Here is a 15,270-nt window from a genome sequence, read left to right as displayed (position 1 = left end):
ATAACCTCTCTTTTTTTTTAGAAACAGTGTATTCAGAAGAGCATCCCTTAACACACAGCATGTTCATGCAGCACAAGATCACACCAAGTGCCACTCCTGCCAGCTAAAAAAAAACGCAACAGGTTATAATTACATGTGGTCACTGGAGTTGAACATTAGAAGACTGGAAAAATGTTTCTGCTGTAACAGTCAGATGGTAGGATCAGTTTGACCTAAACAACAAGAAAACATTTATCCATCCTTACTTCTCTCAGTGGTTCAATGGCTGTGGTGGAACACGAGATTCACAAATCGGACAGTTGCTGCTGAAAAATCTGCAGCAACTGTTTTGTGCTATCATTCAATATGGACCAAAATCTTTCCATGGCTTTTCTGTACCATGAAATCCCACTCATTGCAAGGAGTACTTACTAAAGTGGCTGGTGAGCATAGAACTTTAATAGCTTTGTAGACTGTGCCTGAATTCATGATTGAAACACACAAATAATACTGATGCTAACAATTAGCAGAGGCATTTAGCAAAGTCAGGAAGCAGATGAGGTAAGTTAATGGGTTTTATTTTACAACAAAAAGTGAAAAATGAGACTGAGCTCCATAAATTTGGACAGAAACCACCACATTAAAAGCGTGACCCTTCAGCTTTACGTTCTCTTGTAAACAGCAGTCCTAAAGGCAAGAGACAAAACTAAAAGTATTCACAGTAAAAATAAGTGATCCGTCCATAATCACCAAAGCAAAAGTGTTCTTAAAAATACACATGTAAATGCTGTTTGGTGTCGTGTTATGATCTTAATGTACTTCTGTATATATAGCAGCAAATATAGTAGGTGAAAGATTGGAGTCAAAATCAAAAGAAAAGGCTCAAAAGCATAAGCCTTCATATTTAGATACCCAGTCTGCCAGATTAGAGTGTAACAAAGTATAAATCACAGAAGTAACCAGAAGAGTCACCAACATGTATGTTTCATACAGTTCCTGTAGTCATGTTTCATAAGTTCCTGACTGTACAGTGTTACTTACGCTGCCTGAGCCTTTGTTTTATTACATCCAGTATAAGGGGAAAGTGCGTCCTGAACCTCATGGGTGTCCTGATTCCTCCTTGAGAATTTGTTGTCTGCATTTCTCTCTCAGTTTATCAATAGTCGACATCGACAGGCTCTTAGGTTCCGTAAAGATCTTCTGCAAAGGAACATTTACGGAGTGCTTAGGCTTACACAGACCTTTTTTCTACTCGAAATCAAAATTAAAAACTACAATTAAAACTGTGTAAGTACTTTTAACAGATTATCTTCTGCACAGTCTCATGGACTGGTGAAGTTAGAATAGCTGAAATGTTGCACTTCCCCATGAATTGTTTTTCTTTTTTGGGAAGTATTCTTTAAAAAAGGTGATTTATGACCATAAGTAGTGACATTTTTCTCTGGCCCCTTCCTCACTGTTATTGTATTTGGCCATCTCACCTGCATAAAGGTGTGGCAGTCCAGAGTGAAAGCCCCAGAAGTGATCTGTTTGAAGCATTCGCACACGTCAGGCAAAGAGCGCGCTCTCAGGATCTCTGCCTGGTGGTGAAGGATGAGAGTAAGAGCCACGCGGAAAAGTACTTTGGATCCCTCGTAGAAAAGACAATCCCAGACCCGCAGAACAGTCTGTGGGAATAGGATGGAAGCAGGGTGTCAGTTAGATGATCGCCACAAGCTTCTAGTTTGACCCCTTCACCAAAGCGCAGCTTTTGCCTCACCTCAATAGGGAGTACATCAATGTAGAGGCAGATAAACCAGCGAGACACCACCAGCGTCCATATGCCGGGGTACTGGGCCATGAGCTGTCCGACCGCAGGAGCTTTGACCTTAACCAGCTCACCAAGGACCTCCTGGTCAGTCTTCAGACCCAACATGGCCGGGGTGTAGTAGTCTGCAACACATTCAGATGAATTCCTCCTTTTCTTTTTATCCCCAGTACCTCCGAAAACCAGATTCACATGTTCACAGCTAGTTTGCTGTTTAATAAACTGAACAGAAATAAGGAATGATGGTCTGTATATGATCTATCTGAACATTTCGGTCCTTTATAATTTCAGTGCTTTTCACTTTTCCCCTTCACATAACACAAATGTCATTGTAAAATGGGTAGTTCATTGTGTACACTTTGGTATACACGCATAACATGTTGTGCATTGTTTTATAAAAGAAGATCTCAAATTTTTATAGACCGAGTGTCATTTAAGGAAGGCGCTAAAAGAAAAAGAGGTAAAACGGAAGAGAAGCGCATCTTTGGTCTCATTCTCTGCTGCTTTGACATTTTGCTGTACGTTTCCTTTGTTGTGGTTGCAAAATGTTAGCTGAGGCTGCTGCTGGCCCTTGACATGCACAATGAAAACCCTGCATCTCTAAAGTGGAACAGGTTTAACCTATGGAGCAACAGTGCGGGGTAGGGGATGTTTGCTGTGGGGTAAACAAAAACAAAAAAAGAGCTCTGAAAGGAAGCCGACGTTAACTGTCACCTTACCTGGGAGTATCCTGCCCACCAGTGCATCCATAAGCCAGAAGGATTTCTCTTCGTCTTTCGTGATGATTATGAGGTAGCCTGCAATGAAGTTCATGCCCTAAAAACGACATTGCATGCTGTGGATCGCTTAGAATAAGAACTCCTGCTGTGTGTGCATACAGTATGCCAGGTTTTACATTGAATAAGTGCACTGACCGACATAAGAGCTAACAGATGAAGGTTAAGGAGAAAATCCTACACATATAGTTGGTTAAATAAGGAAGTAGCCAGCCCTGATCTTTAGGTAAACAGACATGATCTTAAATAGAGGGAGAGTCAGATGTTGTCGCTGACAGCATTTTCTTCACCTGACAGTAGCCCACTGTAGGATTATGGTGTCCGTAGGCCAGCAGGACATTGAACAGAGCCTTCTGCATGCCTGGCTCTGCTTTGCTCTTGAACAGGATGTTGTCAGGAAAGGTCCTGTGCATATCTTTTAAAAAGCAGAGAGAGCGAGTGAATTATTGGGACATAATTTAAGCATTGAAAGAGCATGCTGTATGCTGCGACAGTTTTGGTGCACCTGTGTGAATGGTTTCTTTCAGCTTGGTGTCATGCTCCATGCCCAGCAGAGACTGGTAATAACCTGGCTTACTCTCCAGCTGTTCCTGGGCACCACTAGCCGCCATCCAGATCCTGGCACGGTGCTCATTAGGCACACCTTTACGAACAAACCTCTTCACTGCCAAAACATGGTTTATTATTACCCATCACATGACCAGAGAGCTAAAGAAACCCCCCCAAAAACATGGAGGTCTATTTTGTTTTTGTACCTGTGAAGTTCTTCTCCACATGAGGCTTCTCCTGAAGGAGCTTCGACCATCTCATGGACCTCCTGTTGAGGACATCTACATACTGATTCATCATCTCCTTGTAGGAGTCGATATCGCCACGTCTCTCAAAACCGTAGGCGTCAATCCTGCTGGGACAAATCCACACAGTTCTCCACCAGTAAAGGTCTATACATAACACTCATAGACGCTGTGAAATCAGGATTGCCCGTGGACCTGCTTGCTCCCCTCCCTTCTTTCATTCTCCTATTCAGTGATGGCAGACTCTAAAACTGCCTCCACTGGGTAGGGTTTCTGTAGCTGAGTGATCAAATACCCCAGCTGGATGAATAGTTAAGTATTAAATTACTTCTAAGGGGAGCAAGGAGCAAAATTCAAACTCTGACAAGCTCCTGTCCCTTAAAAGCCAACAGGTGACAAACTTTAATGGTATTATAATCACGTTATAAGATGAAATGTGAAGTGGAAATACAAAAAGTTGAAGAGGAAGAAAGATGTTGTAAAAACAAGAAAAGGTTACCAGTGAGGAAGCTGCAGGCAAATACGCTGTCTAAATAACACAGGCCGACAACAAAACAGACAAAAAAAGACGCAAGAACCGAGAGAATGAACTTTTTAAAACTCAATGAAACAAACAAAGCTTACCTGTCACTGTCATCATAATCGGCCAGAGCCTGCATAGCATTTCCTTTCATTTCCCCATCCATTGTGTCTCATGTGCTAAAGGTAAAGTAGTCCAAGAAAGCAAAAGAAAAGAAAAGAAAAAGAAAAAACAACTGGGAGCAGGAAGCTTATTCCATTTTTATTCCCTGGAAAAGAACCAGCTGTTGTCAAGGTAAATAACAAAGCGGTCTGAGTTTCCTATGGCTCACCTTACAGCAGCCACTGCTGAGAGGAGGAGCTAGCATGAAGAAACCCACAGGTAACAGCAACAGGCGTGTACTTCTGTTTGCACACAAAACAGTTGGAGGAAGAGACACTGTAGTGTTTGCTCTTATGTCCTCTGCTGGCTGTAATTCCAACATTTTATTAATTTCCTGCAGCAGGTAAAAACTGTATTTCTTTAAAAGAATTTGGAGTCAAACCCAAATTTCCAGCTGATCAATGTTTCAAAGGTGATCTGTTTGGGCAGAAATATTATTAACACGGAGAAGTTAGGTGGCCTTAGCCAATATTTTATATTTGGAATACATCGTGTTTTGAAACGTGTAGCCCGCAGTACTGAATTATCAGACAGCATTACTGTGGTTCAGTCTCACCTTACTTCAACATTATTTTTCACAGACACAGACAGCTGATATTTCCACCTGGAGCTGGTGGAAACAACAGACTGTATATATAAGATGAACACATGCAATACACTCATTCATATCCCATACTCCCCTATGTACCCCCTTTCCATTCTGTTAATTTTAACTCGGCATATTTTTCGTGTTGTATGGCCATGTGCTGTGTTATAAAGTTTAATAAAGTTTAAACAAAAGACTAAAAAAGATGGAGATGGATGTAGCCTCCAGGTCTGAAAAATGACCTGGAATGTTGAAGTGCCTTAAACCTGCATTCTTCCTTTATGACCTCAGTAAGCACACTGGTAGGTTCATGTTCTCATTTGACACTTTTAAGTCTCAGTTTTAACACAAAATGACTCATTTGTACACTCTAGTCCCAAATAAACTCAAAGCTGGTAAATAAAACAGTGAACACTTTAGCGCGTGGCTGCATTAGTCGGTACAGTATGAGCGTGCAGTGTCACTCACCGCCTGTGATTTCAAAACACCAAGAATGCTCATCCTCAAGGCCCCAAAACAGGACTTTACAAACCAGTGGGTGATTTTTATGGCGAGTTACAGCCATCTTTTATATACAGATTTTGGTCTACACACCACACTCACCCTTTGGTGGGTAGTACAGTGCATAGAGTGACGGAGAAAGGCTCAAAGTGGACTCAAACCCAGGTCACTAGCCCTCAGCACAACCAGTTGAGCTATAGTGGCACCTCACACGGAGTACTCTTAACAATATATACTAAATACAATTATTTTAACTGCAAACAGACTACAAAAATAACAATCATATGTCCTGTTTTGTGGAATCATACTCTGAAAGTAATCTGGATTTGTCTCCTCTGCAACACCATTGTTGTACCTTCCTATTTCACTTATTTTTAGTCAGAAACTCAGGAGTACTGCAGTTATTAACAGAGCTTTTACTTTCTAATTATTTACAAAGACAATCCCTGGAAATAAATAGATGAACCCTTAAGCCATTTTAGCCCTAAAAGAAACTTTGCTGGAGTTGAATTACTTCTGGTGAAAGAGTATTTTAATGATACTTGAACAGATTTGATTGACCTATGAGGGTAGCTTAAATAATTCAACCTACAAACATAAATGTGACTTGCCTCTAGAAGTCAGCGTTGTGCATGAGTTGCATATGATCCCAAAGCAGATGATGCCACACAAGAGAACAAAAGTACACTACCTGGCCACTTTGTTAGGTACACCTCTTCAACTGCTTGTTAACAGAAATATCTAATCAACCAATCACGTGGCAGGAACTCAGTGCGTTTAGTTATGTACACAAGATCAAGATGACCTGATGAAGCTTAAACCAAGCATAAGAATGGGGAAAAAAGGTGATTTAAGTGACTTTGAATGTGGCAGACAGGCTGGTCTGAGTATCTGAAAAACGGCTGACCTACACAACCATTTCTTGAGTTTATAGAGAATTACCAGAAAAACTGAAAATATTAAATGAGAAGCAGTTTTCTGGTATTTCCAAACATTTTCCCCCCTCAGTGTTGACTTGCCTTCACTGTAACTGTGCTTTTTTGTACTCTTTAGCAGTTGTTTTTTGTATCTGTGATATTAAGCATCATATTTCTCATCAGCAGCAAAAGAGCTAAATACACGCATCATTATGGAAAAACTCATGCTTTATTCATCTTTCGTAAATGAACAATATTAGGCTACTTACACGATGTATCAACAATATTTTCTATTTTTCACTACCTTCAGGAACACTGAACAGATGGGGTTAAACAGAAATACAAATATCAAACAGACAGATTTTTAATCTTAAGGCTTACTTTGTCGTCCTGTTGTCGCCCTCTTTAGTGTCCTGATTTCTGTATTAAGGGCTTTGCACTGCCTAAACATACAGATATGTGCCATGCAATCCTAAAGGTCAGTCGTTTCCTAATTTCAAAATTTCTCTCGAGTGCTGCTAAACAGTTGTTTAAGCATTAAAAAAAATGCATCAAAGTGATGAAATGATAAAAACCAAAATTGTTCCTGAAAGAAACGGCGAAAAGAGTTGACTATGTGACATTTAGGATTCAAGACCCACTCCCCACTGAGATTATTCAGACAACACAACCCAATATCCATGATCTAAATTAAAGTACTGCCTTTACTTTAGTGAAAATTTATTGGTGAAACCAGCCAGGGGTGACGTAAAATGTGTTTCAACATGCTTTTGATGAGAAGCTCACAATTCCATGACTTAACAGAGCCACCTAACAATTATACCAACAGCATATCATCCACAATATTGAGGCATCCCGTTAGAGAACTTAGCATTTACTGTACATAAAACAATCATCTTTTGTATTTATAAATTGAACATATTTATATTATTCTTCATATAGCTCTCTTTGTAAACTGTCCCAATAGATACAGTATGTACAGTAAAAACTGCAACAGTTCTGTTGGTGCTGGTGTAGTGAGCACTCTGTCCCAAGGTTAGAATAAGACAATAAGACATGGGAACTTTGCACAGTCACTCAGAGCTTCGAGACACAGCTGACTAGGAAGAATCTTAAAACACACAGCTTCTCCAGTCCATTCAGAGTACACGCAGCCAGTGAACCTCCTCTCAGTGCTGTGTCTATGCCCACCAATGGGGGCTGTAGTGCTCCTCCTGGAGCAGAGCACAGGGGCATCCAGGATACTGAGAATCTGGCAATGTCCATATGACGCCTCAGACTCAAGAGGGCAGAAAACGTGGCCAGTCGTTCTCGTAGTTTATACTCAGCTCCCTGAAAGGTGGTTTCCTGACAGTTTCAAGTGCTTCGGTTTTCACTCTGAAGTCTACAATTTTCTCTTTTTTTCTCTTTTGTACAAGTCTTAAAAAAAACTATCAAGTCACTGTAAAAGAAACAATGTTCTGGTTTTCCAGAGTCGGGATTAGATTTAGAGAGTTTTGCGTTTTGATCCTGTTACAATTGGTCGAGCGAATTCCACAAAATCATCTATAAGGACTGGCCAAGCTCCTGGGTGAGAAACACCGAAATATCGTTAGCGTCACAGTGATGGACGAGAGCTAAATATGAAGCATGTATTATCGATTGTGCCGGCTCACCTTCCTCATCATAGTTTGACATGTCGTCTGCTATCATGTTGCCAAAGTCCAACAATAAGTTCCATGTGTCCTTTGGGATAGATCGTTTATGGTGTTCCTGAAATGAAAGAGTCCTGGTAAATTTACAGGTACAGAAACAGCTTCACATGTTTTCCATCTTTAATAATAATTTTTGGGGGTAATTTCAAACTGTAAATAAATGATGGACTGAATTCTAGAGTACAGTTTTGTTTCAACCAAAACACCAGGGACAGGTTGCAACAACTGTACTTTGCTAAGCCTCGTCCAAACACCTAAGTGGGTTTTTCTGAAAACTAGTCTTGAGACTGAACTCTATGCTCGATAAAAAAAAAATGAAATCTGTAACATTCTCCCGATGTCCGCCTAATTTGTCGGTTCTGCTTTAGAGTAAATTTGGAAGATCTAGGTAAAAGAAAATGCTAATACTGACACTGAAATAAGAAAATTAAGAGCTGTGCAGGCAGCGCGAGAACACACAGACGGCCCCCAAGTCCAACTTTATAACAAGCAATAACAAGGCTAGGAAAGAAATAACGAGCACCATAAATCATGCACCAACTCAGACAGCCTCTGTTAATGAAACGATGCAAAGAAAAGTAGAAAGACCAAACAAAGATGTTTCTTTGAAAAGAAATCCCTTCAAACCATCACAGCTAGGCAGATTTTTATTAGCATTATATAACTGTTTACGTTGCCAGAGTGGGTGTAGTTTTGTCGGACAGCTGCAGGCTTGCGGTCCAAAAAAACCAAACAAAAAACTGCAAGTCATGGTACAGCTCCTCAGTATGTTCCAAAAGATAACTCCTACAAACTTGAAACCACTCAATCACCCCCTCGCAGCAGCCTGCTTATGTTATATGAATAACTCTGTCATCTAAATGTCTGTTTGCCGCAAACATTACGCCACTGGTACTTTAAAGTAATGTGCTGTGTCGGCAGAAATGGCCTGAATTTTGACTTTTACACCTGCTTCGGACTAAGATTCTTGGAAAGTGCAGGGTTGGTGGAAACATCATGGTGGAAACAATCTGGTTTCGCCCACTGGTTTTTTCGATCACGTATGTATCTAACGGAATAACGGCCCAGGCCTCTAGAATGGGTTCCTCCTTAATTAGAGGATTAAAATGGCTTAAAGTTTGGCTAACTGATTAAAAAAAACAAAAACACACATTTTATTCTGGAGCAAATAAAATGCCACCTAAAAAGGTTTTTAAAAAAAATTACAATCTTGGTGACTTTTTTGGGGAAAGTGAACACCTTTTTAGGTGTAATGAGGACATCACCTGACCTATTTCTCTTAAAAATACCAGTTGTAGTATCTCAGCTCTTAGAACACTGCTCCTTCCTCACATTTAAAATCTGTACACTTACATCAGTGTAAAAAAAAACAAAAATAAAAAATAATTAGCACTTCTTTTTAAAATAATGTCACAAATATCCAAACACTGCACCTGCCAATAAAAATCAACATTACCGATTTCTTAATAAGCAAAAATTCAGGGCCCATCGTGCCCAGTTTTACTCCTTTGACTCACCAAAAGGAATCTATTCCAAAGATCGAGGAATTTAAATCGTCCCGAAAGGACCAGGTTCCAGTAGGCTACGGCCATCTCCAAATCTACACAAATGAGACAACTTTGTTCAGATGTTTGTGAATCTATAATATTAGTCAAGAAATCTATTGTTGGGTCACAATCCGTGAACATACCGAGACCCTTCTGGCCAGGATTTTTGGCAAAGTTAAAGGTGAATTGATAGAAGTCCTTGAACTTTCCACTATCTTTTAGTTCTTGTTCTAATCTTGGCAAAAGTGCCTTCAGTTTTTCTGGGCTGTCACACCTAGAAAAAAAAGAAAAGAAAATATAAGCAGCACATACACAAATCACAGCACATGGACAAACAAAACTGTTCTAACATTCAGTGCCTGGAAGCCTATTTCAAAATACTCGGACACCTGAGCCTCAAAAGTCAAAACACTGCAACTGTTTCATTGAGTCGTTCCACGAAGACACAGTATACCCAGGCTGTGGGCGGATGTATAAATAGACAGCCTTCCCTCCCTGGAGCAACACTAAGAGAACCGCCATGTGTAGATACTTCAGTAAGAGTGTTTTTGTCCCACTTCAGAGCGTGTCACGTGCCGTTCATGTCAACACTCACCCCAGCTCGGTCATTCCATCCATAAACTCCTTCTTGGTGAACTCACACTGAGTGGCGGCACGAAACTTCCACGCAATAACCAGCACAGAGATGCTGGCTGGATCCAGTGAGAGGTCGTCACAAAACTGCTGGATCCCATCAATACCAATCTTATTCTCATCCTGGGGATCTATCAAGACAAAAACACAGTTTCACTTGAAATACTCTGCAAGCAAGCAGTGTCTGTAACTCTTCTGGAATAAGGATCTTTACGCTGTTCTTGTAAACAATTAAAATTACAGCCTTAAACACTGTATTTTAAGATCCTACTTGCCTTTGTAGCGATTGTAGAGCTGTTCCAGCTTCTTACGGTCTACTGAGGTTTTCATGGATTCCTTACAGTAAAGCTCTGGATTCTGAAAATAGTTGTCTGTAGCAACTTCTAGTTTCCAGTCATTCTGTGTGAGACAGTACACGGCCGTTTTCTCCCCAGCCTGTGTGAAGGACATGAACTGCCGTACCTTGTCCCTCTGCGAAGACTTCAGCTTATGCTGTACAAGTACAGGACAGGGGCTGTCAGGCACCGGTGCAATCAAACCAGTCAGTACAGACAGCACCACACAAATGCAGAGCGATACACAGACAAAAACACACAGCGAAACATAAAACTCCACAGGCATTCAGGCAACAGGAAGAAAGACTGGGACACACTCAGGAATACTCCGGCACATATTTCAAAAGGTTAGTCAGTCACGCCGACAAACGCGCTACAAATTTTGAGCCAAGACGCGCTGGTAGTAATGACGTCCTCTCCAAAAACAAGGTGGGTTTTTCTGAAAGGGGGTTGTTATGGATTCTCAAAGCACATGCTGTACCTCGGAGGGCCCCTCAGATAACTACAGTCATATTTGTAACATGAGTAGGGACATGGGATGCCATCACAAGGACCCAGAGGTGCAACAAGTCTGGAGTGAAACACAAGCCCCCCCTACCAGAAATACTCAACAAATACCCCTTACACAAAAATATAGAGTGCACTTTCATTACGTAAATACTTATAATGTGATTTTAATTAATTATGGACAGCGGAACAAAAGAAATTACTCAGTGTGCACTTCTCTTGGCTAAAATCAGTAATGTTCATTCAGAATAATCCACCACTGAATTATAAACAAGCATATAACAAGTTTTTATCATATCTTAGACCAAACCTTTCCAGAGATACTTGTGCTAGTGTGCTACTACCATCTCCTCTCCAGCAGAAATGAACCAGCAATCAATCATTAAAGTCATAAATCTAAAAGAAAAAATTTCTAAAAGTTATTTTAGCAGCTCCAATGTCTAATTTCTACTGTGAAAATAAAATTAATAACTTTGGGATTGTGGACCGTTTGAGGACAAATCTACCTAATATTTGTGATGCTATATTCTGATCCAAATGTTAGAAAAGCTTTTAAACAGTTCTGTCTATTTTTGCAAAGAATAAATAAATAAATAAAAAAATCACCATGCTATGCCATGTCCTCCAACTAGCTGCAGCATCTGAACACCTCACTGAAGATCAGCATGTCCTCAAACTGAGTTCAGCGAGCTGCTAATAACTCCATTACTGATGTAGTCAATAACGATGTATGAAGTCATGTGTCTGTCACGGCTTGCTGCTCTGGCAGCACGGATTATTGTGCTGTTACAGGAGGGTAACGTTGGGTTAGCATTGTCTTCACAAACACCAGCTAGTAACTTGCACTGGCTAACGTTAGCTGAGTTAGCCTGATCCTCTCTCTCTGACATTAACGATGGGGTTAATATCACGGGAACAGACTGTCATTGTGGTTACGCGTAAGCCGGGACTTAACCCAAACGACCCTGTGTGTGTGTGTCTTTGAGGTCCAGCGGCTGACCTGCTCACAGCCGAAGTTACCAGACTGCCAAAAAGGGACGTGTAGCTAATGCTAGCTGCTCTTAAAATATCCAACTGACCTTCCCTGTAATAGCAACGAACACGCGTAAATGGCCACTGCACGCTTGCCAAAACGCGACACATCATGTACTTTAATACCACGACAATAGTCTTGTAAGCAAACCTTACTGGCATTAAATCCAGTGCCCGGGTTTGTGTTTATTTTGGTTACCTACCATTTTTACACCCGCTGTTTGACCAGTTTGGTAGTCCGACTGTCGTTCATTATACGCATGCGCGGAAGTAGCCGGATTGCATAAAAAAGATGAGGTCTGCGGTAAACGCTCCGCTTGATATTTGCATTATTTGCGCTTATTTGATTACAAGTATTGCTTGTGCCCGTAATTGTCGCGCAAAGAGAGTTAAAACGACACTTTCAAATACGTTGTTATACCAAGTGTAATACACATACAGGAAAACTCCCTCAAAACTGCATTCAGCACTGTTAAAAATAAAACTCAACCCCACCCTTCACCCGCTACACACACAGACACACACTTGTTGACTGCCAACATCCTCACACACCATCCACAAAACAATACACACTGTAAAACACAGCATCAGTAATCCTCCTTCACTGCACATCACACCTGCCTTGATCTGTTAGTGGCAGACATATGAACAGCTGACCGAAGAAATTTATTTAAACTGCATTAAAACAGCGACATTAAGGAGCTGTTGTAGACATCCAAGATTGATAGGTGACCCCAAAGCCTCAAAAAAAAAAAAAAAGAAAGAAAGTCAGAGCAGCCATTCTGAAATGTCATTGTAGGGTAAGCACAGGTGTAATAACATTCATCATGGCACTGCTCCATTTAGAAGGGTCTATTGTGCTTGCCAGCTCACTAGAACGACTGATAGACTAAATATAACAGGGTTATAATTGAGTTTAACACTTACATGCTTATTGTAGTATGAGATGTCAAAGTGGTTATTGTGAAAAAGACCTATTTTGATAGTAACCATTAATGAATATGGCTATATTAGCAAGAAAAAATCTAAAACATTGTTTGTAGTGCTGTGGAAAGGTATTGGGTTATGCTTACAGTGTTTACTGAATAAGATAACTAACTTTGGAATAGTTAACTTTAAATATATTTTAATAAAAGTCGCATCCCAGACCTGTTGAATCAAGAAATCACATAAATAAAAACCTGTCTGACAAAGTGAAGTAGGGTAAAAGACCTCAAACAGCAAAACATCATGCAACGATTTAAAGAAACTCCAGAACAGATAAGAAACAAATTCATTGACATCCATCAGTCTGGAAGGGGTTACAAGGTAATTTCTAGAGCTTTAGGACTCCAATGAACCATGGTGAGAGCCATTATCCATAAAAGAAGAAAACCTGGAACAGTGGCGAGCCTTCCCAGAAGTCGCCGGCCTACCAAATTTACCCCAAGACCGCATTAAATCATCTAGGAGGTTACAAAATAACCCAGGACAACCTCTAAAGAACTGCTGGCCTCACATGTCTCAGTTAAGGTTTATGATTCAACAGTAAGAAAGATACGGGGGGAAAACTGCATCCATGGGAGAATTCAATTCAATTTATATAGCACCATATCACAACATCAATCACCTCAAGGTGCTTTACATTGTAAAGTAAAGACCCTACAATAATAAAGAGAAACCTCAACAATCAAAGGACCCCCTTTGGGCAAGTGCTTGGTGACAATGGGAAGGAAAAACACCCTTTAAACAGGAAGAAACCTCTGGCAGAACCAGGCTCAGGGAGGGGCAGCCATCTGCTAAGACCAGTTGTGGGTGAGGGGAGAAGACAGGACAAAAGACATGATGTGGAAGAGAGCCAGAGGTTAATAATAACTAATGATTAAATACAGAGTGGTGTGTAAACACAGTGAAAAATGTGACTGAAGGAGAAACACTCCTTCATCATCAGAAGCCCCAGCAGTCTAGGCCAATTTGCAACAAAACGGGGCCCTAACTATATTCTTAGTCAGCAAAAAGGAACATTTTAAGCCTAATCTTAAAAGCAGTCTGTCTCCCGAATTCAAAACTGGAAGCTGATTCCACAGAAGAGGGGCCTGAAAGCTGAGGGCTCTGCCTCCAACTGTACTTTTAAACCTAGTAAACCAGCAGTCTGAGATCAAAGTGCTTTATTGGTGTGATATTGTACTGTGAGGTCTTTGAGATTTGATAGGGCCTGATTATTAAGGACCTCTGATGTGATGAGAAGGGTTTTAACTTCCATTCTGGATTTAACAGGGAGCCAACGAAGGGAAGCCAGCATGTGAGAAATACGCTTTCTCTATCTCTTCCTTGTCAGTACTCTTCCAGGATTCTGGATCAACTGAAGGCTTTTCAGGGAATTTTATGGCAGCCTGATAGTAATGAATTACAATAGTCCAGTGTAGAAGTAATAAATACATTAACTAATTTTTCAGTCTGAGGATTTTAATCTAATATTGGAGATGCTATGTATGCTATGCCTTCTAATGATACTACGTAAAAGCATGTATAATATAAACAGAACTGGTCCTAGCACTGAACCCTGTGGAGCTCCATAATTAACCTTAGTGTGTGAAGAAGAGTCCCCATATACATTAACAAACCAGAGTCACACAGAGAACACAGAGATGAGTCCACTGTCAGAGGCCATAGGAAGATCATTTGAAGCCTTCATAAAAGCTGTGCTGTGATGGGCTCTGAAACTCAACTGAAACTCTTCAAATAGCCATTCCTCTGCAGATGATCAGGTAGCTGTTTTACAATTACTCTTTCAAGGCTTTTTGAGATAAAAAAGAACGTTGGACATTGTCCTATAATTTGCTAAGACCGCTGGGTCAAGTGATGGCTTTTAATATGATAGTTTAATTACTGCCAGCTTGAAGGCATGTGATACATAGCACATTAATAGAAATAGACTGATCATATTTAAGCTTTAACGATAGGACTTTGAGCAGTCTTGTAGGAATGAAGCCTAAAGTGCATGCTGATGGTTTGGAGGAACTAATTACTAAAGTTAATACAGAAAAATTCCAAGGAGAAAACCACCGCTGACCTAAAAGACCACAAAGGCTAGTCTCACATTTGCCCCAAAAAACCCATCTTGATGATCCGTAAGACTTTTTGGAAAATATTCTGTCGACTGACAAGACAAAAGTTCAACTTATTGGAATGTTTGAGTCCCATTACATCTGGCATAAAACTAATACAGGATTTCATAAAAAGAATATCAGAGCATTGGTTTATGCATCAGCCCCCCCCCCCCCCCAAAACAAACAAACAAACAAACAAACAAAGAAACAAACAAACAAAGAAACAAACAAACAAAGAAACAAACAAAAACAACATCCAAAAACGTTTTTTGAGTGACCTAGTCAAAGTCTGGGCTTAAAGCCGATTGAGATGCTTTGGGATGACCTTAAACACGCCATTAATGCTCTGAAACCCTCCAACGTCGCTGAATTAAAACAATTCTGCAAAGAA

General features: G+C 40.4%; 2 protein-coding genes across 3 annotated transcripts; both read right to left on the bottom strand.

Annotated features, from left to right (window-relative positions):
- Positions 1 to 540: 540 nt before the first annotated feature.
- On the bottom strand, positions 541 to 6,130 carry LOC116316182 (growth hormone-regulated TBC protein 1-A-like). Its single transcript, XM_031734691.2, has 8 exons — positions 3,981 to 6,130; positions 3,318 to 3,463; positions 3,068 to 3,226; positions 2,853 to 2,977; positions 2,506 to 2,602; positions 1,739 to 1,911; positions 1,461 to 1,646; positions 541 to 1,179 (listed from the first exon to the last, which is right to left on the bottom strand). The coding sequence occupies exons 1-8, from the start codon at positions 4,040 to 4,042 to the stop codon at positions 1,078 to 1,080; spliced, it is 1,050 nt and encodes a 349-aa protein (XP_031590551.2). The 5' UTR covers positions 4,043 to 6,130; the 3' UTR covers positions 541 to 1,077.
- A 122-nt stretch (positions 6,131 to 6,252) lies between these two features.
- Positions 6,253 to 12,150, bottom strand: dcun1d2a (DCN1, defective in cullin neddylation 1, domain containing 2a). 2 transcript variants are annotated; one of them, XM_031734623.2, is made up of 7 exons: positions 11,994 to 12,150; positions 10,192 to 10,408; positions 9,879 to 10,047; positions 9,427 to 9,557; positions 9,254 to 9,336; positions 7,698 to 7,794; positions 6,253 to 7,608 (listed from the first exon to the last, which is right to left on the bottom strand). In XM_031734623.2, exons 1-7 carry the CDS (start codon positions 11,994 to 11,996, stop codon positions 7,529 to 7,531), a joined length of 780 nt encoding a protein of 259 aa, XP_031590483.1. In that variant the 5' UTR covers positions 11,997 to 12,150; the 3' UTR covers positions 6,253 to 7,528. The 2 variants fall into 2 exon arrangements, with proteins under 2 accessions (XP_031590483.1, XP_031590484.1); XM_031734624.2 differs by lacking the exon at positions 11,994 to 12,150 and adding an exon at positions 11,365 to 11,965.
- Positions 12,151 to 15,270: the final 3,120 nt, after the last annotated feature.

This window comes from Oreochromis aureus, linkage group 16, assembly GCF_013358895.1.
Source record: "Oreochromis aureus strain Israel breed Guangdong linkage group 16, ZZ_aureus, whole genome shotgun sequence".
Lineage (NCBI taxonomy): Eukaryota > Metazoa > Chordata > Actinopteri > Cichliformes > Cichlidae > Oreochromis > Oreochromis aureus.
This window is presented reverse-complemented; position numbering and strand designations above follow the sequence as displayed.